Below are 23,509 nucleotides of genomic sequence, written 5' to 3' on the forward strand. Positions count from 1 at the left end.
CTACAAAAAACAAACTCACTCTCTACCCACAGAAATACACACCACCAAAATATTCATTAAGCATTTAGCACAGCCTTTCAAAGTACAAAATATTTAATTTTCCAGAGTGGCACCTATTTCATAAATCAAGAAATAGCTACCTCTATGGGCCAAAAGAAATGGTTGAGGCAAGTAACACATTTACATGTGGGCAAATCAGAAGCCAGTGCTGACAGCAGAGGTCAGCAAATGGCTGAACCATCATGCTGCTGCCCTCAGACTGGGGTATAAGAAAGCTCTAGGGGTCACGAAGGCCCGGGTCACGCCATCTTTTCAGAAAGGCAAAGTGGTATTATTCAGAGAATATTCAGCTGTTTCTGTGACACCACATACATGAGGCACATGTGGCAGGGCATTCAGATCATATTAGACTATTAATTCTTCCTAATACACAGAGTTTGATGCAGGGAATGGCGTAGTGGCTGCAGCTGATGTGAGGAAGACCTGAGCCAGCATCAACCCACATAAAGCTATGGGCTAATATATCTGGTCGGGTGCTGAGGGACCATGCAGCCCAATTAACTAAGGTTCTAACAATATCTTTCTGGGACGTCCACAGGCCCCTCAGCTTCAAATCAGCCACCATTATCCTGGGGCCCAAGAGGGAAACGGTAACTTGCCTCAACAGTGCTTTGAGGAGCTGGTAATGTATTGCAGTAAATCTCATCTTTTTATGACATAGTACCCTTTCAAGTTCGCTTACCATTCAAATCAATCCACTAATGATGCCATAGCTTCTGCATTCCACTCCATCCCATACAAACTGGAAAATGGTGCCTCACATGCCAGGACACTGTTCATTGATTTCAGCTTAACATTTAATATGATCATTCCTCAGAAGCTGGTGGGTAAACTGTTCTCATTGGGTCTCAGCACTTCTCTCTGTAACTGGAGCCCAAACTTCTTGACAGAAAGGCTACAGTCAACCCACATTGGCTGCAACATCTCTTGCTCCTTCACACTGAGCACCGGCACTCCCCAAGGTTATATGCTCAGCCTACTGCTGATGCATGACTGCACAGTTAGATCCAGTTCAAACTGAATCAAGTTTAATGACACCAGCAGTTTGCTGATGACATGAGACTAATGTACAGAGAGGAGGTACAGCAGCTGGTAGAATGGCGCAAGAACAACTTAAGTCTCAACATGGATAAGACCAAAGAGATGATTGTGGACTTGAGGATGGTGCAGGCGGACCACTGTTCATTGCACATTCAGAGCTCCTCCAAGGAGAAAATGGGCACCAAGTTTCTGGGATTACACATAACAGACAATCTCATCTGGTCCCTCAACACCACCTCTTTGGTCAAGAAAGCACAGCAGCATCTCCACTTACTACGGCGGCGGCCAGTGAGACTTCCTTCCCCCCCCGCCCCCCACTTTAATCAATTTTTACAGGAACACCATTGAGACTGTCCTAACCAGCTGCATCACCATCTGGTATGAGAATTCCAAGGCATCTAACTGTAAATCTCTACTAAGGATTGCGAGGGCTGCTGAGAGAATCATCAGGGTCTCTCTTCTACCCAGAGATACTTGTCAGGAGCACTGCGTATGCAAGACCCTTAAACAATGTTTGATGGGTGGGTGGGATCATTGACAATCTCTTTGACCCCCTACCATCAAGTAGGAGGTACCACAGCATTAGAACAAGAACTTTTAGATGGGAAACAGCTTCTTCCCCCCAGGCCATAAGACTACTGAACTTCCTGTCATCATCCAGATTTTATCGTTGAGTGCCAGTAGCATTGCATTGTCTTTTTTTTTAAACTTGTGTTGTACATGCATCTTAATATGGTTGGTGTGACTGTGACGAAACACAATTTCCCTTGGGATCAATAAAGTATGTCTGTCTGTTATTTGTTAATTTATTTGTATTAATATTACTTCATGTGTTACGTAAGTGAGTTATATGTACTGTGCTGTACACCTTGGTCCAGAGAAACATCGTTTTATACATGTTTGGCTGAATGACAACAAACTGAATTTGAAATCGACAACTTTTAAAAGACACTTGGACAGGTACATGGACTGGAAAGGCTCAGGTAAGCTTATGGGCCAAATGCTGACAAGTGGAGCTGCTTGGATGAGGCAGCTTGGCCAGCAATGACCAGTTGAGCTGAATATCCAGCGTCCCTTCTGTATGACTCCATAATTCCCCATTCACAAGCAAGTTTCATTTATTTTCCTATTACTCACTATGCAAGAAATACAGCAAGAAATTCACCGTGAAATAAATTCTTAAAACGATACATACATCTCAAATATCTCAGAACACTTCACATATCAAGGACAGATATTTCACTTGGAAGGTGTTGCTGCCATTTGGTACAGCAAACACCCATAAAAATTATGAGAATTACTACTATCTTGGAATAGATTCATTGGAAGTTTGCAATGATTGAACATGCCATCTAAAACTCTGACAAACTTCTATAGATGTATGGTGAAGAATATAATGACTGATTGTATGGAAATACTAACGCCCTTGAACAAAATATCCTATAAAATGGAGTGCATACAGCACAGTCCATCACAGGTAATGCCCTCCCTACCAATGAACAGATCTACACAGAGCACTGTTGAGAACTTACACCACCCAGGGCATGCTTTGTTCTTGCTGCTGCCATCAGGGAGGTGGTACAGGAGCCTCAGGACTTATACCACCAAGTTCATGGACAGCTATTACCCCTCAGACATCAGGCTCTTGAACCAGTGGGGATAACATCATCTGCCCTATCACTGAACTACTCTCACAATCAATGCACTCATCTCATGTTCACAATATCTGTTGCTTATTTATTATTCTTATTTTATTTCTCTTTTGTATTTGCAGTTCGTCATCGTTTGCACATTGGTTGTTTGTCTATCATGTAGGTGCGGTCTTTCGTGGATTCTATTATGGTTCTTGGATTTACTGAGCATGGCTGAATGAAAAAGAATCTCAGGGTTGCATATAGTGACATATATGTACTTGGATAATAAACTTACTTTGAACTTAGAAGACAGAATACAGAAAAAGTTCAGAGTGCATATCCCATTGAAATTTTTACCTGCAATTCCAGGACTAGACGTGTTGGACGTATGCCTGCTTCCTTCAGACAACTGGTCTATTCCTTTAGGAAGGTTGCCATCCACAAATATATCAGTTTCATCTGCATCATCAGAAGCCCCTCCAATCTGAAGGAAGTGAAGTTCTCCACCTTTAAAAAATGGAATTCATTACAGCATGTTCTCTGGTACCACTTCAAGTTGCAGAGTAAATCATATGATGATGTTACAGATACATTTACAGTTTTCTTCCAGTCAGGCAAAATGGATGCATACATACAATGCTTCACTGCAAGGACAGCTTAGAAGCTAATGAAACATTATTATTATTATTTTTATTATTATTATTATTATTACTACTACTACACAAACTATTTGCAATCCTGATTACTTACAAGAACCTCAAACTCAATTATTAATTGCCTTTTTGCATGATATTTTAGATTAATCCTTTTAAAAATAATAGTATATACATTGTTTCATCAGTTATTCAAAACTATATGTTTGTCAGGGTGTCATACAGCCTCCACCTCTAAAGCCTCTAAAGAACATGCTGCAGGAAATGGATAAATCAAATAGATGTAGTGGAAAATTTTTTAACTTGTATCTGCTTTGCCCCCCTCCACCCTCCAGTGTAACCTTCCTTCTTCACAATTAGCAACCAAAGCATTCCTCATTCAAATCCTCAAAAACTAATGCTAAAAGATAGCATTTGAGGTTTTCCCCTCTTTCTTATGGAAATAGTTCTGCAGGTGTACTAATCCAAAATTAGTTAGTTAAGATTCATTACTATATCCCCCGTGCTATTAATTCTTGGAGAAACCACAATCCTTATCTTATTCCATCTCCTTCCATGGTCAGTCAGGTTAGAATTCCTTTCTCACCACGTGACCAATCCACATCTTGTAGTCATTGTCTGCTTTATCTGGACTCTCTGATACTCCCACATTTATCCACCTAATCAGCAGATTCAGAGGTAGTACGATATCTGATTTACAAAGGCCATTTGCAGACCTTGTTCCCACGCAGAATATGCAAATATTTTCTATTTTTTGGAAATGCAGCAGCAACCAATGTAAACCAGAAGTGACAAAGAGGTACCAGCTCCATGGTGTGAAGCTGAACACTGGTTCTAGGGAAACGTCTAAACGCCAATTTAGCATTGCACTTTTTCAATAATCTTGTCAATAGCTTGTGGCCATTATGAATTTTTCAATCAAACTGCCATGCCTCAAAAAGGACCCCCATAAGCAAGGGCACCCTGGAAAATAGAACTACTCCAAGCAAATTTTTCCAGAAGATATTTGATGACATTTCACATAATGCATACAAAGATGACAATATTAACATTAGAATTCAACAACTGGATTAAAGACTAATTTGGAATTGGTTCATTATTCTCATATGTACTGAAATATAGTGAAAGGTTCGTCATGTTTGGTGTTCGTACAGTTCAAATTATACAGTGTATTGAGGTAGAAAAAGGAAAAATGATAACAATGCAAAATAAAGAACAACAAATATATAGAAGGCAAACAGTAAGATGCAAGAGCATAATGAGGTAGATTGTGAAGTCAAAAGTCCATATTATTGAACTATGGAACCATTTAAAAAATCAACAGCAGAGCAGAAGCTGCCTTTCACCTTGGTGATATGTGCTTTCAGACTTATCTATTTTCTGCCCAATGGAAGAGAGAAGAGAAAAATGCCTGGGATAGGTGGGGTCTTTGATAACACTGCTTTACCAAGGCAGTGAAAAGCATAGACAAAGCCCATGGAGCAGAAACTTGTTTTAGTGACGTACAGTTCTAACCTGCACTCTCGTGCAAAACATTTGCCTTACCAAGTCGTTATAAGCCACATTAATAAAAAGAAATGGAGGGCCAATAGGAACGTCCTGAGTATGCAGAGGCACTGCTGAGATTTTTTAGCTGTGACATGTGTGTTGACAGGTGATTGGTGATGTTCACTCCTACAAACCTGAAGTTCTAACCTCTCAGGCACAACACTGTTGAAGTAAACAGCAGCATGTACACCAACACTCTTCCTGAAGTCAGTGACCAGCTCTTTTGTTTTGCTGACATTGAAGGAAAGGTGTTGTCATGACACCACATTACTAAGTTCTCAATCTCCTCCCTGTACTCAAATTCATCATTATTTGAGACACAGCCCACTATGGTGGAATCATGTGCAAACCTTCAAACACAGCTAGAACAAAATACAGCTACTCAATCATGAGAGTACAACAGGGGAACAAGAATATAACTTTGTGTAGAACCCGTGTTTAGAACCATCATGACAGAGATGTTGCTGTCTATCCTTATTGATTGTAGTCTGTTGGTCAGGAAAGTCAAGGACCCAGGAGGCGTTGACTCCCAGATTCTGGAGTTAAGTAGTGAGCTGGCTTGGAATAATAACATTTAAGGTGGAACTGTAATCAACTAACAATCATCAGAAGTAGGATATCTTTACTGTCCAGATGCTCCAGAGATGAGTGTAGAGCCAGGGAGATGGCATCCCATCCAGGCCTCTTTCAAATTGTAGAGGAAGGGCAGTGGGTGAAGATTGTCTGGAAGGCTGGAATTAACGCGTGCCATGAACAGCCTCTCAAAGCATTTCATTATGGTTGATACCAGTGCCACTGGACAGTAGCCATTAAGGCATATTGATCTTCTCAAGACAGGTAAGAACCACAAACTAAGGATCCTGGCTTAGATCTGCACAGGATCTAAGAACATATCAGGGTCACTATCAAGGACAGATAAAACAGATGAGAGGTGATAAGAGCAGATAATAAAGAAATAGTTTTTCTACAGGACAGAAGTGAATTCAAATTATTAGTTTGCTAAAGCAGGATATAGCATGTTGATGGTATCAGAAACCCAGATATATTGCAAATTGAACAAGTATTCACTTTCATCCTGGCATTTATAATTCAAAAGTCATTGATAGGTCCTATAATTGTGGATGAATTTTAATGTAAAAATGTGATGTTATTGGACAAAGTTAAAGGAAACTGGGCAAGTACTATTTGCAAGATGCACAATATGGCCTTGCACTTGATGATCTGCTTGCACTTTTTCTCAGTAATACTACATTCCACATTATTATTGTATTTTCCTGGGTTACCTTGATGTAATGATTGAATGAAATGATATGTAAAAGTTTTTCACTGTATGTGAGATAATTCAATTTACCAATTCTGTCATAAAAAATTAACAGAATTTCAGAAATGGTTACTCATCAGTAAAGATGTTAAACTGGCAGAAAACCTATCATACATGCAACCATATGAGGAGAAAGTGAAGAAATGAGGTTGTTTACACAATGACATGACCAGAATTATAGTCAATAATGAATAGCCGAGACATCGCAGAAAACCACCTATTCTAGGCAATGGTTTAACTTCATCAGAAAATCAATATGTTCATTTCCAGCATAGTTTCTGCTGCTTTTCACTGAATTAAGTTTGGACCTAACCAATACGACAGAAGTGTCACAGTGAACAGTCAACTAAAGGCTCAAAAGGTATATTTAGGGCAAGTAGCACTCACGTCATTTGACTTGGCAATTACGTGTGACGTTTCAGTACATGATTCAGAAATATCAAGGTTCATTTACCACTTAAATTTTGACAGAATGATAATATTTATATGGCCCTTTTCCAGTGATCTGAGCAGTTAATATGAAAATTGACATGGACACAGGGGGAGGTTAATAAAGAATTTGGATCAAAGTAAAAATGATACTTCTTTTTAAAAAAGGCAAAGATTCCTTTCCTGTTCATTCCAGTGTTGAAGAATGAAGTTTAAAAAAAAACACGCTGGAGGAGAATGACCCTACTAGGACACTTCAATGTATCACGTTAGGCCAATGAAAAGAATAAATGACTCCATTAAATGATCTGTTCTATGACATTGATCAAATCAATATAAAGGAAATACTGAATGCAATGACTGAAGGATGAAAATCAATAGTATTGGGATACATCCTAAAAACAAGAAATTCAAAACATCCTTCTTTTAGCTGATACAAAAGGTTTCAAACAAAAATTTCACTTCTACATTCAGACACAACAAACTTGTATCAACAACGCTCCAACCTTTGTAGTCACAGTGATTTGAAACAGGATATTAACTAGCAACCATAATGACGCACTCAACTTTTTACAACTTTCCATATTGGAAACATTCAAAATTATATCACTGCTGCCAAAATGAAATCTGTTTTTCAAAGGATCAGTACTTTAGTTTTCTGTTCTAAGAACTGATCATCGTGAATAAAGCACAGATCCACACACAAGCAGTAATACAATCAAGTCACTTACTAATATTTCAATTGTCAAGTTACTTGAAAAGTATATTAAAAAGGTCCTTTCCTGTCTAAATGATGCCATTTTCCATTCATGTAGTTTGATACACGATGGGCCAACAATTTACACTTTTAAAAATCAGTATTAAAATAAATTAAATAAGCTATTTCCCATTTCCTTTGCATTTTTTGAAAAAATAGAATACTATAAACAAGCCCCAGCTTTCAGCAATATCCACAATAATGAACTTCGTATTTTACTTTAGCATTAATTTACATTTTTCACAAAGGAATTCAAGCATACTCAAAATAAAGTTTAGGCATAACTATTTAATATGTTTCTCAGTAGGAACCCACTAGGCTCTAAGAGTCTTAATAGTTGTCAGAGGTAAAAATAGTCAATTCTAAAGCTTTAAAAGCAGAAATTAAAATAAAGGGTAAAAGAGCACCTGCCCCCTCCCCCCCAAAAAAAGAACAGCAGAGTGAAGACCTAATCCATTAAGTATGGGTTGAAAAGAGATGAGAATAACAGATGGTTGGACAAAGTGTAAAAAATTATCATTTAGAGATGGAAGGAGAATGAAGCTACCCTGGTGCTTTGTAAAGGAGCAACACTATTTTACCAGAAATAGTCAGAGAATGGGAAGGCAAAGATAGGGCATGAAGCACACTTCACTGCTTAAAAGGCAAAGCAGCTTAATAAACTTAACACAATTTATTGCCAAGTTCAAGATTAAAGAAAGGACATTAAGGTATCGTAGAAGGAATATAATCAGGGACATGACACATCTATTCTCGGATGGCAGCTGAGTAAGATACAGGACTTTTTAAAACTTTCAAAATGAATGGTTAACACTGCAATTGCCTTCCTTATTACCTTACTAAATTTCAAAGAATGTAGAGAAAATCTATAAGGAGGTTGCAGGGACCTGAGCACCTGAGTTACAGGGAATAAATGAATTCATTAAGACTTTATTCCCTGGAGCATATGAGAATAAGGGGAGAGATTATAATAATAGATCTATAAGTACTTGCAGGCTTTTGCCCCTCAGGTTCAGTGAGACTAAAACTAGGGCAAAAGGTACAATACTTAAGGGGAAACTCAGGTGGAGCTTCTTCACTTAGAGGGTGGTGCAAGTGTGGAACAAGCTGCAGTGAAAGCAGCATGCAGGTTCAACTGTCACATTTGAGAAGTTTTGATAGGTACATGGATAGATAAAAGGTATGGAGGGCTATGGCCCAGTGCAGGTAGATGGGACTAGGCAGTAAAGGCTGGCATGTCTGGATGGGCTGAAAAGCCTGTTTCTGAGCTGTAGTCCTTTATGACTAGGACTCAACCTGTAAGTTCATCTTTGCAGCTCTGATACCTGAATTCGCTCCCCATTTGAAGAGAATTTGGATTTGAATGGAGCACCAACACAAAGGCTACACACTAGAAAGGCCAGAGTCACCTCTACTTCCTGAGGAGACCAAGGTCTTTTGGAGTATGCAGGCCCTCTTTCCCTTATTCTACAAGCCTGCTATCACCAGTACAATCTTCTATGCGTTGGTGTGCTGGGCAATGACATCAACACAAGTGAAGCCAATAGGTTCAATAAACTTGGAAAGGCTGGCTCTGATGAACAATTGTTCATCCCAGTTTGACAAAAGAATAAACCAGGGAAGGTAGTGCACCCGTGGCTGACAAGGGAAATTAGGGATAGTATCAAGTCCAAAGAAGAAACATAAATTAGCAAAAAAAAAAGCAGCACACCTGAGGACTGGGAGAAATTCAGAGACCAGCAGAGGAGGACAAAGGGCTTAATTAGAGAAGGGAAAAAGGATTATGAGAGAAAGCTGGCAGGGAACATAAAAACTGACTGTAAAAGCTTTTATAGATACGTGAAAAGAAAAAGATTGGCCAAGACAAATGTAGGTCCTTTACAGTCAGAAACAGGTGAATTGATCATAGGGAACAAAGACATGGCAGACTAATTGAGTAACTACTTTGGTTCTGTCTTCACTAAGGAGGACATAAATAATCTTCTGGAAATAGTAAGGGACTGAGGGTCTAGTGAGATGGAGGAACTGAGGGAAGTACATGTTAGTAGGGAAGTGGAGTTAGGTAAATTGAAGGGATTAAAGGCAGATAAATCCCCAGGGCCAGATGGTTTGCATCCCAGAGTGCTTAAGGAAGTAGCGCAAGAAATAGTGGATGCATTAGTGATAATTTTTCAAAACTCCTTAGATTCTGGATTAGTTCCTGAGGATTGGAGGGTAGCCAATGTAACCCCACTTTTTAAAAAAGGAGGGAGAGAGAAACCGGGGAATTATAGACCAGTTAGTCTGACATCGGTGGTGGGGAAAATGCTAGAGTCAGTTATCAAAGATGTGATAAACAGCACATTTGGAAAGAGGTGAAATCATCAAAGTCAGCATGGATTTGTGAAAGGAAAATCATGTCAGATGAACCTTATAGAAGTTTTTGAAGATGTACCTAGTAGAGTGGATAGGGGAGAGCCAGTGGTTGTGGTATATTTAGCTTTTCAAAAGGCTTTTGACAAGGTCCCACACAGGAGATTAGTGTGCAAACTTAAAGCACATGGTATTGGGAGTATGGTATTGATGTGGATAGAGAATTGGTTGGCAGACAGGAAGCAAAGAGTGGGAGTAAATGGGACCTTTTCAGAATGCCAGACAGTGACTAGTGGGGCACTGCAAGGCTCAGTGCTGGGACCCCAGTTGTTTACAATATATATTAATGATTTAGACGAGGGAATAAAATGCAGTATCTCCAAGTTTGCGGATGACACGAAGCTGGGCGGCGGTGTTAGCTGTGAGGAGGATGCTAAGAGGATGCAGGGTGACTTGGATAGGTTAGGTGAGTGGGCAAATTCATGGCAGATGCAATTTAATGTGGAAAAATGTGAGGTTATCCACTTTGGTTGCAAGAACAGGATAACAGATTATTATCTGAACGGTGGCCGATTAGGAAAAAGGGGGATGCAACGAGACCTGGGCGTCATTGAAGGTGGGCATGCAGGTACAGCAGGCAGTGAAAAGGGCAAATGGTATGTTGGCATTCATAGCAAAAGGATTTGAGTACAGGAGCAGGAAGGTTCTACTGCAGTTGTACAAGGCCTTGGTGAGACCGCACCTAGAATATTGTGTGCAGTTTTGGTCCCCTAATCTGAGGAAAGACATTCTTGCCATAGAAAGAGTACAGAGAAGGTTCACCAGATTGATTCCTGGGAAGGCAGGACTTTCATATGAAGAAAGACTGGATCGACTAGGCTTATACTCACTGGAATTTAGAAGATTGAGGGGGGATCTTATTAAAACGTATAAAATTCTAAAGGGATTAGACAGGCTAGATGCAGGAAGATTGTTTCCGATGTTGGGGAAGTCCAGAACGAGGAGTCACAGTTTAGGGATAAAGAGGAAGCCTTTTAGGACTGAGATGAGGAAAAACTTCTTCACACAGAGAGTGGTGAATCTGTGGAATTCTCTGCCACAGGAAACAGTTCAGTCCGGTTCATTGGCTATATTTAAGAGGAAATTAGATATGGCCCTTGTGGCTAAAGGGATCGGTGGTATGGAGAGAAAGCAGGTACGGGGTTCTGAGTTGGATGATCAGCCATGATCATACTGAATGGCGGTGCAGGCTCAAAGGGCCGAATGGCCTACTCCTACACCTATTTTCTATGCTTCTATGTTATACGAGTCAAACTGGACATACTGGTGGCTGTGGTAGAACAAAGGACACTAGGGAAAATCCTGGCAATTCTGGACAATGCTTCTCACTCTCTGCAAGGCACCTTAGCTGAACAGAGGAGAACTTTTAGTAATAGACTAAGATAACTGTGCTGCTACAAAGATCACTATATGAGGTTATTCTTTCCCTCGGCCATTAGGCTCTATAATGAATCAACCTATACCCAGGGAAGAGATGACCCCCTTCTGTTAGGCAGTTTGAGCATCTCATTTTTCTTTTTTTTTTACTTCTCTTTAATATCTGCATTTGCAATGCTACTGTGACACTGTACTTTCCTTTGAGATCAAAATATTTATTTGAAAAATAGTATACACTTTTATGCCTTCTATGAAATGACATGACCATTCACTTCTCTACACTGCATTCCATCTTCCACATTTGCCCATTCTCTCAATCTGTCCAAGTCCTTCTGCAGACTCCCTGTTTCCTCAACACTAGCTGCCCCTCCACCTATTTTGTATCAGCAAGGCTAGAAGGCAGCTTTATCTCACGCTCCTTAATCATTGCACAATATCAAATCCAGAAATCCCTTTTCTCTCATGGGCTTAAACACAAGTTGCTCTTAAAAAACTATCTCATATGACTTCTACAAATTCCTACTCTTGAGAATCAGTGCCAACTTGATTTCCCAGTCTCCCATAACTACAATAATGTTGTCTTTCTTACATGCCTTTTCTATCTCCTGCTGTAATTTGTACTCTACATTTGGGCTATGATTCAGAGGCCTGTACATAAATCCCAAAAGTTTTATAGGGCTTGCAGTTTTGTAACTTTACCCACAAGGATTCTGTATCCCCATCTTTCAGTTCAATATTCTGACATCTTCTGATTTATATTTTGATAATACAAGAGATTAGTTTGGAACTGAAGTACTGAAAATGCATAGATCTCATCACCTTGGGCTGTGGTTTGGATGATGCACAAACTTTGCAACATGAATAACTATATTACTGCTTTTTCTCCACACTTATCTCTTAGGGCATCATGGATGTGACAGTGTAATGGGAAAACAGAAGTTACTTTTGAAGATGCTGGCCATGTTGGAACAAGAAAGAAAAATGCAAGGCAGGGGAAAACCACTGAGGCAAAGTGAAGGGTACATTGTCTGCAACATAGAATCAGGAGATAAGTAAGATGCATTGCACAAGATGCCATCAGAAAGAGACAATGCAGCAGATGAAATAACAGTACAGGAAAGATGCCACAGAAAAGTTATTTCATAACTAAAAGACAAAAATTAAAATCATTTATTGCAGATAAATCTGCATGTGAATGACAGCACATTTTCAAAGAAATAGCATCTACTATGTTTTGCTTCTCAGACTGTAAATTTACAATCAGATAATATTTATTGATCTCTGTAGTCCTCTTCACATATAGGATTTCATATAATGGAAGAATTGGACTTCAAGCTGGAAATATTTCTGAAGTGCATTAATTTTTTTTTAAAAGACTGCTTCCTCTCCACATTTGTGTTTTACAAGCAGGTAAGATTTCAAATCACAACCACCAACATCACTCGAATGGACTTTATTAAAGTAGCTATTGACAAGTGTGTCCCCACAAAATCATTCAATCTTCCCCAATCAAAAGCCCTGGATGAACAATGAGATCTGAAATCTGCTGACAGCCAGATCAGAGGCATTCAAGTCTGGTGACCAAGAAAGTTACAAGACTTTGGAAAGCCATCTCACAGGTGAAGTGGAAACTCCAGACCAAACCTGAATCAAAGGAAACTCGATAGTCGTGGCAGGGTTTGAATACTACCACCTCTTAAAACTAAATGACAGCAGTGCTTCGCTTCAAGATGAGCTCAATGCCTTATATGCTCACTTTGACCATCAAAACATGGAGGAACCATCATGAACTCCCCACATCCCCCGATGATCCCATATTTTCAGCCTCTGAAGCCACAGTGCAAAGTGCCTTCAGGTGGGTGAACACACAAAAAGCATCCGGCCCAAATGGAATATTAAACGTCTGTGCTGATCAACTGGTTGATGAGTTCACCAAGTTCTTTACCCTCTTGCTTCAGCAGTAAAAGGTACTCACCTGCTTTAAACAGACCTCAACCATACCAGTGCCTAAGAGCTTGGTGACCTGCCACAATGACAGTAGCACTCCCAGTAGCACATAGTTGTAAAAAAAACAGTTTGTGAACCCTTTGCAATTACCTGGCTTTCTGCATTAATTACTCATAAAATGTGATCTCATCTTTATCCAAGTCACAATAATAGACAAACACAATCTGCCTAAACTAATTACACAAACAACTGTACTACTTGACAATACTGAGTACACCATTTAAACAGAGCCTAGGTTCAAAAAAAGTATGTAAACCTCTGGGTAATGCCTTCTACAGAAGCAATTTGGAATCAGGTGTTCCAGTCAATGAGTTAAGATTGGAAGTGTGGGTTGCAGAGGTGCCCTGCCCTATAAAGAAGACAAAGTCAGGTTACTGACAGAGCCTGCTGTTCTCAAGAAAGATCTATTTATGTGCATTATGCATCAATTCAAAACAGCTTGCAATCATTGAGGGAACAATGAATTCCATATTGTATCAAGACATTTTACAGGAGAATGTTAGAGTAATAGTCCATTAATTGAAACTTAATAGAAGTTGGATGTTGCAACAAGACAATGACCTGAACCACAAGAGTAAATCAACAAAAGAATGTTTTTAAAAAAAGAAAATTCATGTTTTGGAATGACCGAGTTACAGTCCAACCCCTATCAGGATTTAGATGTTGTGGCATGACCTGAAGAGGGCTGTTCATGCAAAGTATCCCAGAAATATTGAACTGAAACAGTTTTTTTCTTTATGGTCTAAAATTCCTCCTGGCTGTTGTGCAAGTGTGATTAGTAGCTACAGGAAATGTTTGGTGGAGGTTATTGCTGCTAAGGGAGGTTCTACCAACAACTAAACACAAGGGGTCACATACTTTCTCCAACTAGACTGTGTTCAATAAAGGCATGAAAAGTACAAATGCTTGTGTGTTATTAGTTTAGGCAGCGCACACAAAATGCTGGAGGAACTCATCAGGCCAGGCAACATCCTGCAGGCCAGGAAAAGAGTACAATTGATGATGCATGCCGAGACCCTTCAGCGGATGGTGTGTCTATTAGATGAAGATCAGACCACATTTTATGAGTATTTAATGCAGAAAACCAGGGACTTGCAAAAGGTTCACAAGCACTTTCTTACAACTGTATATCCATAGTGATCAAGTGTTTTGAGAGGTTAGTGATGAAACATAGCAACTCTTGCCTGAGAAACGACTTAGTTCTGCTCTAAATGGAGTACCAGACCTAAAGGCTCACAGCAGATGCCATCTCATTGACTCTTCACTCAACCCTGGAACATCTGGACAGCAAAGATGCATACATCAGAATGTTCTTTATTGACTCCTGCTCAGCATTCAATACTATCATCCCTTCAAAACTAACCAATAAGCTCTAACACTGAGCTTCAAATACCTCCTTGTACAATTGCATCCTCAATTCCCTCTCAGACCCTAGTCGGTTCATTTCCTGCACAATCTCCATCAGCACAGGTGTACCACAAGGCTTAATCCCCTGCTCTACTCGCTTAACACTTATGACTGTGTAGCTGAGCACATCTCCAATACCATGTTCAAGTCTGCTAATGACAACACCGTTGTAGGCCAAATCAAAGGTGTTGATGTATCAGCATATAGGAGGGAGACTGAAAATCTGGCTGAGTGGTGTTATAACAATCTCTCACTCAATGTAGGCAAAACTAAGGAGCTGATTATTGACTAGAGATCTAGGAGTTAGTCCTCATCACAGGATCAGAGCTGGAGAGGGTTAACAACTTAAAATTCTCAAGTGTTATTACTTCGGAGGACCTGTCCCAGACTCGGCATTTAAGTGCAATTATGAGGAAAGCACGATAACACCTCTACTTTCTTCGGAGTTTGCAAAGATTCAGCAGGACATCTAAAGCTTTGTCAAACTTCTATAAATGTGCTGTGCGGAATGGATTGACTGCCTACATCAACACCCAACGCAGTAGAATCGGCAAATCCGTCATGGGTAAAGCCCTCCCAACCACTGAGCACATCGACATGGAAGACTGTCACAGGAAAGCAGCATTCATCACCAGGGACACCCACTAACCAGGACATGCTCTCTGCTCGTGGTTGCCATAATAAAGGTACTAGAGCCTCTGAACCACCAGGTTAAGCCACAATTACTACCCCTCTGCCATCAGGGTCTTGAACCAAAGGCAGTAACTTCACTCAACTTCACTTCTCCCATCAATGAAATATTCCCACAACCTATAGAATCACTTTCAAGGACTCTTCATCTCATCTTCTCCATATTTTTGCTTATTTATTAGTTTTTTCTTTTCGCATTTGCACTGTTTGTCATCTCTGCATTCTGGTTGAATGCCCTTGTTGGGAAGTCTTTCATTGACTGTTATAATTATTCTAGATTGTTGAGTATACCCACAAAAAAATGCATCTCAGGGTTGTATATGGTAACATAAATACACTTCGATAATAAAGTTTACTTCAAACTTTGATTAACAGTACAAGTCTGACAATGATCTAAAGTGAGTTGTTTTAAAACAATGTCAATAAAATTGAGATTGGCTGAGAGTAAAGATGATGAGACACTAACGTGGAATGGAAGGAAAACAAGCTACTTCATTCCTGTTACTACCTGAGACTAGTTGGTAAAGCACAAGCATGGACATGAATGAACTTGGACTCTTCATTAAGAAACAGCATATTGCATTATGACAAATTAATCCAATTTCTATTCCAATAAAAGGAACAACTTAAAAGCAAACAAAATGAGTTCAATATATATTAAGTAGATAATAAAAATAACAGGATAGAAGCAAGATAGTTTACTGTTAACAAAGAGAGTGCAGGGCAGCAGTCAGCTTCTTAAATGCAAAATTTGTGGAATTCTTAAACAAGAAAAAATCTGCAGATGCTAGAAATCCAAGCAACACACACAAAATGCTGAAGGAACTCAGCAGGTCAAGCAGCATCTGTGGAAAAAAAGTACAGTTGATGCCTTGGGCCCAAGACCCTTCAACAGGACTAGAGAAAAAAAGATGAGTTCTGTGGGCAAAAATGCCTTGTTAGTGAGGGCCCTGCTGAAGGGTCTTGGCCTGAAATGTCAACTGTACTGTACCTTTTTTCCCCCATAGATGCTGCCTGGCCCCTGCTGAGTTCCTCTGGGGGGGGGGGGGGGGGGGGGTGTGGTCATCGTCGTCTGTGGAATTCTTAGTCACATTTTACTTCACATAACCCACTGACAGCAACTTTAAAGATGACTCAAATGCACGTCACCAGAAGCACAATACCCAATTATGAACAAAAGTGAACCTGAAATATTTCAAACATTGCACCCAAACGTAAAGTTATAAGATACCATACAAGAAACATCAAACTCAACAGAAAAGCATTAAAACTAAAGTGTTTAAAATTTATGAGACAAAGTTGTAAATAAAACTCTTACCATATGTGCAAGCACAAAGCCTGTCTGTTCCAGAACAGTACACCACTGAGATAAAAGGATCTAGTTCATTACTGCTCTCTTTTCTAGGTGGTTCCACTTTAACTAAAGTTTCAAAGTTTGAGAGATCTAAAATTTTTATAAATCCTCCCTGAGTAGTAACCACTAAATGCCCAAGATTGGAAGCATCAGATTTCTTTTCTCTCACAATCCCATTTCTTGAAGTCAATGGAGCTTCATCTATTACTTCCTCACAGTCATCGTCTCTATTATCCAAAACATCCGGTGGAAGTAATATTAGTGAGGTAATTGCATCCTGTGGATCCTTGATATGTTGGATTTTAACAGGTTGCTCTTCTAAAGTTACTATACGTGTGCTGTAATTCATCTTATAAAGCAGAAGATAACCACCACTCAAAGTTCTTTGCTCAGGCTGGATAATTAGTGGAGTTTGTGCATCAGTGGGCGACTCCTCCTGAAGAAAACCAATGTCTGAATTAATCCCAATGGTTAGGTTGGACTCTAAATCTCCTTTACTTCTGTTACACAATGCAGAGTTCAATTTATTTAAGTTATTCAAGGCCTCTACTTGACTTATTGCACTCAAGGATGTAACAGGACAAGTCCGTAGTCCTATCAAGAGATGAATTCCATCAGCACAGGGTGTAATAGAATCAATGTGGAGATTCTCCTCTTCAGTAAACTTTGGCAGCCGCAGACAATGGACAAGGGCACCAGGTTTTGGAACCACTGAACTCCATTTATCAGAGTCTACAGAGGTAAGATTAGCTGCAGCATCTGCAAACTGTTGAATATATGTCATGGGTGGGTCCTGCAACAACAGTTGTTCTTGGCTATCTAATTCCATTTCTATTATCTGTGGTACTGTGAAGCCTTCATCATGTAAACCTTTACCTACTAAATTGTTCATTTGTGCAAAAACTTTACCTGCCTTTTCATCTGACTCTTTAATGCTATAAAGCAATAATAGAGGCAAAGTCCTTTTTACTATGGGTGAGCTTAATTCAGAATTACTGCCGGATTCATTGTCCATAGTCACTTGGTCAGATACACTTTCACCTCGAGTCCTGCTTAAAGAGTCCAAGGACCTCCGTGAATGAGTACTTATTGGCGAAGAAGCAGCGGATTTGTAAGATAATAAAACTCCTGCTAATAAACAAGGAAAGGGAATGTTGTGCTGCTCAGTGTGCTTCTCCTTTGTTTTTTCACTCTTGTTATTGATAGTGGACGTGTTGGCACCCAGCTCCTCCAAATCCTTAACTGTATCCTCAAGAACATTTGCCACTATTTCCCACTGAAGTTTTTCAGGTTGCTGCAGGATACTCAATGCCGTCACATCTATACTGATGTCCATGCTACATTCCTTCTGAGATGTTTGCCCTAACAAAACAAAATTGTCAGGTTGTTATAAAATATCAACACAACTGCAAGAACAATAACATCATCATGATATAACAATAAGAGGGTAGAACTGTCACATCAGCTTTCAAATTTGACATCAACATGGTGTCGAATAACATTTACTCCCCTCAAATGGAAGACATGCAACTCTCTCCAAAGCAAATTATCATCTTTCTGCGCTGCATAACATCCAGATGTTCCTACACTATCTCAATCTAAAGTTTCAAATATTTAAAGTGAACATGTAGACATTGTAAACCAGCAACCCACTTTCTCCATCATCCAATTCATTTACATTAAAGAGTGAGGAAAAATTAATGTGGGGAACAGTAGCTAATTAGCACTAATCAAGCTCACTCAAAAAGTAAATGAACACATAACATTAGGTTGGAGGGATAAATGCTGTCTAGAACAATCAGGAAATCTCCCCTGCTCTTATCCAAGGAGCAGCACAGGATCTTTTATGTTGGCCCAAATGGCAAAAAGCTGTAAAATAGCAGATCCAATAGTGCATTAGTCCCCCTGTACTACACTGAAGCTGCGATTGAGGTAATTTTACAGCACAAAAACAGGTAGTCCATCAAATGAGCTTTAAAGTTAAATCAACCCACACTGCAGTCATCAGATGAGCCTATATGGGAATGAAATTCGACAGCATGCACTCCCTGGAAAGGTGTAAAGGTTTCAGATGAAAAGTTGTGTGCTCGTGTGACATTAGTTGCTTCCACTTTCCACAGATACAGTTACCACATTTTTAATGAAATTACTAGCAAAAATTAGATTATTGCCTTGAGGCTGATAAAAACCCTGTCATCACAAAAGCTGATGCAGGTTCTGAGTAGCTCTAAAAATTCTCTGCTGTATTGAAGTCTACTGGCAGGAACCTAACACTAATAACAAGTAATGACAATTGACAAAGAGAATGTTCCAAATTTGACCATACCTGTAGCTGAATCTGTCCTGGAATGCTCTTCACTGTCAGAATCTTCCAGCTGATCATCACTTTGAGAAACAAGACACATTGATGAGTACATTCCAATGCAATACACAGCAATTGTAAGATTGTTTGGCACTTTATCATGAAAGTAAGCCGAAACAACAGTTCATGAAATACATATTAAAACTTTTATGCTAGTTTATTACCTGTCACCTTCTAATTTTGGTATATCAGAACAACTGGAAGAGTCTTCCAACCATGCTAGAGACGGCCTCTGGGATTCACTAGCTGACCCATGTTCTACCCCAGGCAAAGAAATCAGCCTCAAAATTGCTGCATCATACGGATTGATGTCAAATTTCAAATGAACCTAAATTTAAAAATAAATAGAAATAGGTCTCAATATTCTGGTATAGCACTCCTGAACATTCCAAATTGCCAAATTGGCAGAATGCAAGTTCCAAAAACAATTCTTAGGGATGGTAACCATTAAAAACATGCAAATGCAACATTCTTTAAAAGGAAGTATACCATTACAAGTTTTCCTTCAACAAGCTGGTTTCAAAGTAGTAGTGTACAGGCCTGTAAGAAATAAATCCATCCTCAGTTCAAGACAGTATCCAAAGATTTAAGATGGATCCTGGCTTTGTTTTTGCAAAAATTAACAGGCATTACTCTTGGTACTTTATTCCATTTGCAAGCTTTACTGGAGAGTCTCTGCAGGTTTCTTCTTTCATGGAAGGTATTATTGACAATTTAATTTTATTTGTAAAGATTTGACTCAAGTCAAACTGCTGCAGTTTTCCCCAGAGTTTTATATTCTCTTCTACTTGAGCAGTGCCTCATGAGTCAAGGGCAACTTGCTTTTATCCTGACTCTGTGGATTCCAAGGCACCTAATGAGAATTACTTAGATGTTCAGATTCTGCTGTGGATGGAGTAAGTAGCTTGGTCTTTTCTCCAAGCTGCATGTTCCTCGAAACACAAAGTTCTCACTGCTACTCCAGATGTTCCTTCCACACCATAATTGATCATTGGACATAAACTAATGTCAGACTTCAAGAGTTAATGCAAAAGCTGTTTGCTTTCATAAGTCATTCATTGGACATTTTTGAAGTATTCACTGTGCCAGTTAATATCCTGCCCCAATAGCGCTCAGAACTATTTGGGTAGTCTACTGTCAGGCATGTGAATGATGGTGCCCATTCAGAGATAACAGTGCAATTATAGCTTCCATGTTGGGAATTGCAACTTGAGAAGAGCACAGCAATCTTCCTAGTTTAGAGTACTTTGGTATATTTTGAGTACTTGCTGCAAGTAGCTCATATATATGAACTGTTAGAAGGGTAGGAATCACTACTACTACTAGTCCTGCTAGGAGGTGAGCTTTGCTGGATTTGAGATCTTGATAACTACAAGATGGCTGCTAAATAATGGGAAATTGCCTCATTGTGGGTCTTTATTGTCAAAATGAGAGGGTGATGAGTAGTACAGTATTATCAGTAGGGGTAAACTGGTAGAGAAACTGGGTTTGCTATGTTCAGTCCAACTTCAGACATTAAAGTCTCCTATCACTATACAGATAACCATTTCATTTGCATCTCAAATCTAGTAAATATCTACTTTTTTGAGCAAGTTTAACAGCCAAAGATCAGGCAACTACAGCAGTATTGATCTTTCTTCAAGAACACATGACAAAATAGTATGAGAGATTTAGGAATATCTCCCCTTGCTTGCCCATGTGTCATGGGATTCTGTGCCTCCCGTGAAAGCTTTCAGCTCACATTTCATCCTCAGTACAACACAATACAAATCATGCTTTGAACTCATCTCTAAGCAAAAGAGCTTCACTACCTTCCAACTCAAAGCTGGAGAGCTAGCAGCAAATCATAGCTGACTTTGGTGACCAAATTTACCTTCAAGAGTCTAAAACTAAATTTTCTGTATATAGGTTAAGGAGCAGCTTGGGTAGAAAATGCAAAACAGAACTAATGAAGCAGAACACAGCTTTTCCTGGGTTCCGATAAATGATGTCTGCATGTAAACAAGCAAACATAGAAGTGAAAGGTGGTGTGGAGAAAGACACTGAAAGCAGGAGTAATTTTCAGTAGCCAATTAACTAACATCCAGGTAAGTGACAAATGAATCGAAGAACTTCAGAAAGATTCACAAAGACATAGTACAATACAAATCCTGTGGAGAAAGACCAACATCTTGGCTGGTTTTGCAATCATACACCACTAGTCCCTTCTCCACTGCCTATTGATTTTCCCCATTAAACTGAAAACTTTAAGAACATTCTCTGGAGCATCAATTAATCATAAAAAAATACCTTCATTATTTTGGAAACGTCCCATACACAGATCTTGCCATGCCTTGTTGAAGCAGCTAGGAAATGAGGGCAACTCCCAAAGCCAACACATGCTATTCGATCAGGGACATCTATGCTGGGAAACTGTGCAGGACTTGTTGCCAACGTAATGGACAGTGGCACGTTTTGTGTGTGTTCACCTTTCACAAATGGACAGTTGGGAGAATGCCGCTCATGTTCAGACCTATGTCATAAGTATTAAACAAAAGTAAAAGCTGTCAAGAATGCAGATGCAACAAGTAAAATAAAGGTAATTTATAATAGCCATTTTGTGAAGTTTAATTACATTGTTTCAATAGTGGCATGATACTTATTATATTTGCAATAGCAATATTTACTATAATCTTTGGATTTAACAACAAAACTCTGGAATGCAACATCAGGCTACGCGAAAAATGTATTAAGATTCTAGAAAGCTAAAATAAAACAGCGCACTTGAGGATTATAAAGAAGCCGGGGGGGAAAAGGGCAAATTAGGAAAGATGGTGGCCATGAGCAGTCCTTGGAAAGTAGGATTGAAGAAAATCCCAAGGCATTTTATACATACATTAAGAGCAAGAGGATAGCTAGGGATCAGATCAAGTGACCAATCAAGGATAAAAGAGGGAACATGGGCTGAGGCAGAGGATGTGGGCAATTACTTTGCCAAGGAGAGTTTATCAGTGGGTGTGTTTACCAAGGAGAAAGACATGGAGGGCAGGGGGATCAATGTGGAGTGTGCTAATGCTCCAGAGTATTTCAAGAAAGATGAAATAGTGTTGGATCTATTAAAGAACATTAAAACCTGTTGGGATGTACCCCAGGTTACTGAGGGGCAAAGGATAAAATTGCTGGGGCCTTGACCAGAGGACTGGCAATAGCTAAATTTGTTCTATTATTCAAGAACGAAAATAGAATAATCTGGGAAACAATAGACCAATGAACTTCATGTCAGTAGCAGGGAAGTTACTAGAAGATTCTTAGGGATAGGATGAAAAGCATTTGGAAGACCATGGCCTAATTTGGGACAGTCAGCATTGCTTAGTGCAGAGCAAGTCCTGTCTTACTGACTTGATTTTTGTTTGGGGTGAGGTGAGCGAAGGTACTCGAAGAAGGTAGAAGAGGATGTTGTCTGCATGAATTTTAGCACAGCATTTGATAAAGTTCCTTTATTTGAGGTTCAACCAGAAGATTAAGATACAATGGATCCACAGTGAATTGGTCATTAGGATTCAAAACTGCCTTGCCCATAGAAGACAGAGGGTAATGGTCTTATTCTGGCTAGAGGTCTGTGATGAGGGATCTGTACTAAGATCTCTGCCTTTTCTGACCTGGATGGAAATGTGGATGGCTGAGTTAGTAAGTTTGCAGATGGTACAAAGATCAATGTTATGGATGAAGTAAGACTGGCAAGGGATACAGTGGGACACACTGCAGATTATGGGTGGAGAAATGGCAGAAGGAATTCAACTTGGCCAAATGTGAACTGTTGCACCTTGGGAGATCAACTATAAAGGGCAATACACTTAATCACAAGACCCTGAACAGTGTTGATGTGCAGAGATATTTTAGGGTGTGTCTACACAAGTTGAAAGGGGTAAAGGAGGTGTAATGCCCTGGTAAAGGTTTCACTGCTGATGTTGAAGGGTACTTCATATAATGGTCTTTCTGTAGAAGTAGTGTTTGAGCTACTGTTAGAGACAGGGGATGCACAGGAATGTGGGTCATCCAGTCAGGACAGTGGAACTGGGAAGTGGTTCTGGAGGAGGCAGGAAGAGCGGTTTTGTGACCGATACCAGTGGTGGGTCTTTATTCAGTGGGAGATGAAGATAGAAGACACTGGAGAGACCAGATCGTAGGATTCCATCCCGTGAGGAAATGCAAATAGATGGAGCCCAGGCCTGGAGGACTACCAAGAATCAGTGAATATGGTCGTTGGAAGATTTGAGCTCCACCCTGTGCACATTTGACTGATTAATTATAAAGGGCCTTTTTGTTTTTTTCCCCTTTCTTTTCATTACTAACTCTTTGGCTAAGTTAACTTTCACAAATACACTTCTTCGTAATTGCATGCAATGTGCGATCTATAATTTTATGCTGACTGGCTATTGCAGGGCAGTAAGTCACACAGCATTCACACACACTGGGGT

General features: G+C 39.6%; 1 protein-coding gene across 8 annotated transcripts in view; it reads right to left on the minus strand.

The window, feature by feature from the left end:
* birc6 (baculoviral IAP repeat containing 6) overlaps positions 1 to 23,509 on the minus strand; it is a 253,706-nt gene that overhangs the window by 184,020 nt on the left and 46,177 nt on the right. For all 8 annotated transcript variants that reach the window (XM_059985630.1, XM_059985634.1, XM_059985633.1 and 5 more), the window contains exons 7-11: positions 21,342 to 21,564; positions 19,217 to 19,380; positions 19,017 to 19,075; positions 16,655 to 18,052; positions 3,093 to 3,242 (exon numbers count right to left, since the gene is read on the minus strand). In XM_059985630.1, coding sequence (XP_059841613.1) covers positions 3,093 to 3,242; positions 16,655 to 18,052; positions 19,017 to 19,075; positions 19,217 to 19,380; positions 21,342 to 21,564 — 1,994 coding nt within the window. The remainder of the gene's footprint in view (positions 1 to 3,092; positions 3,243 to 16,654; positions 18,053 to 19,016; positions 19,076 to 19,216; positions 19,381 to 21,341; positions 21,565 to 23,509) is intronic.

Source organism: Hypanus sabinus, chromosome 12, assembly GCF_030144855.1.
Source record: "Hypanus sabinus isolate sHypSab1 chromosome 12, sHypSab1.hap1, whole genome shotgun sequence".
Lineage (NCBI taxonomy): Eukaryota > Metazoa > Chordata > Chondrichthyes > Myliobatiformes > Dasyatidae > Hypanus > Hypanus sabinus.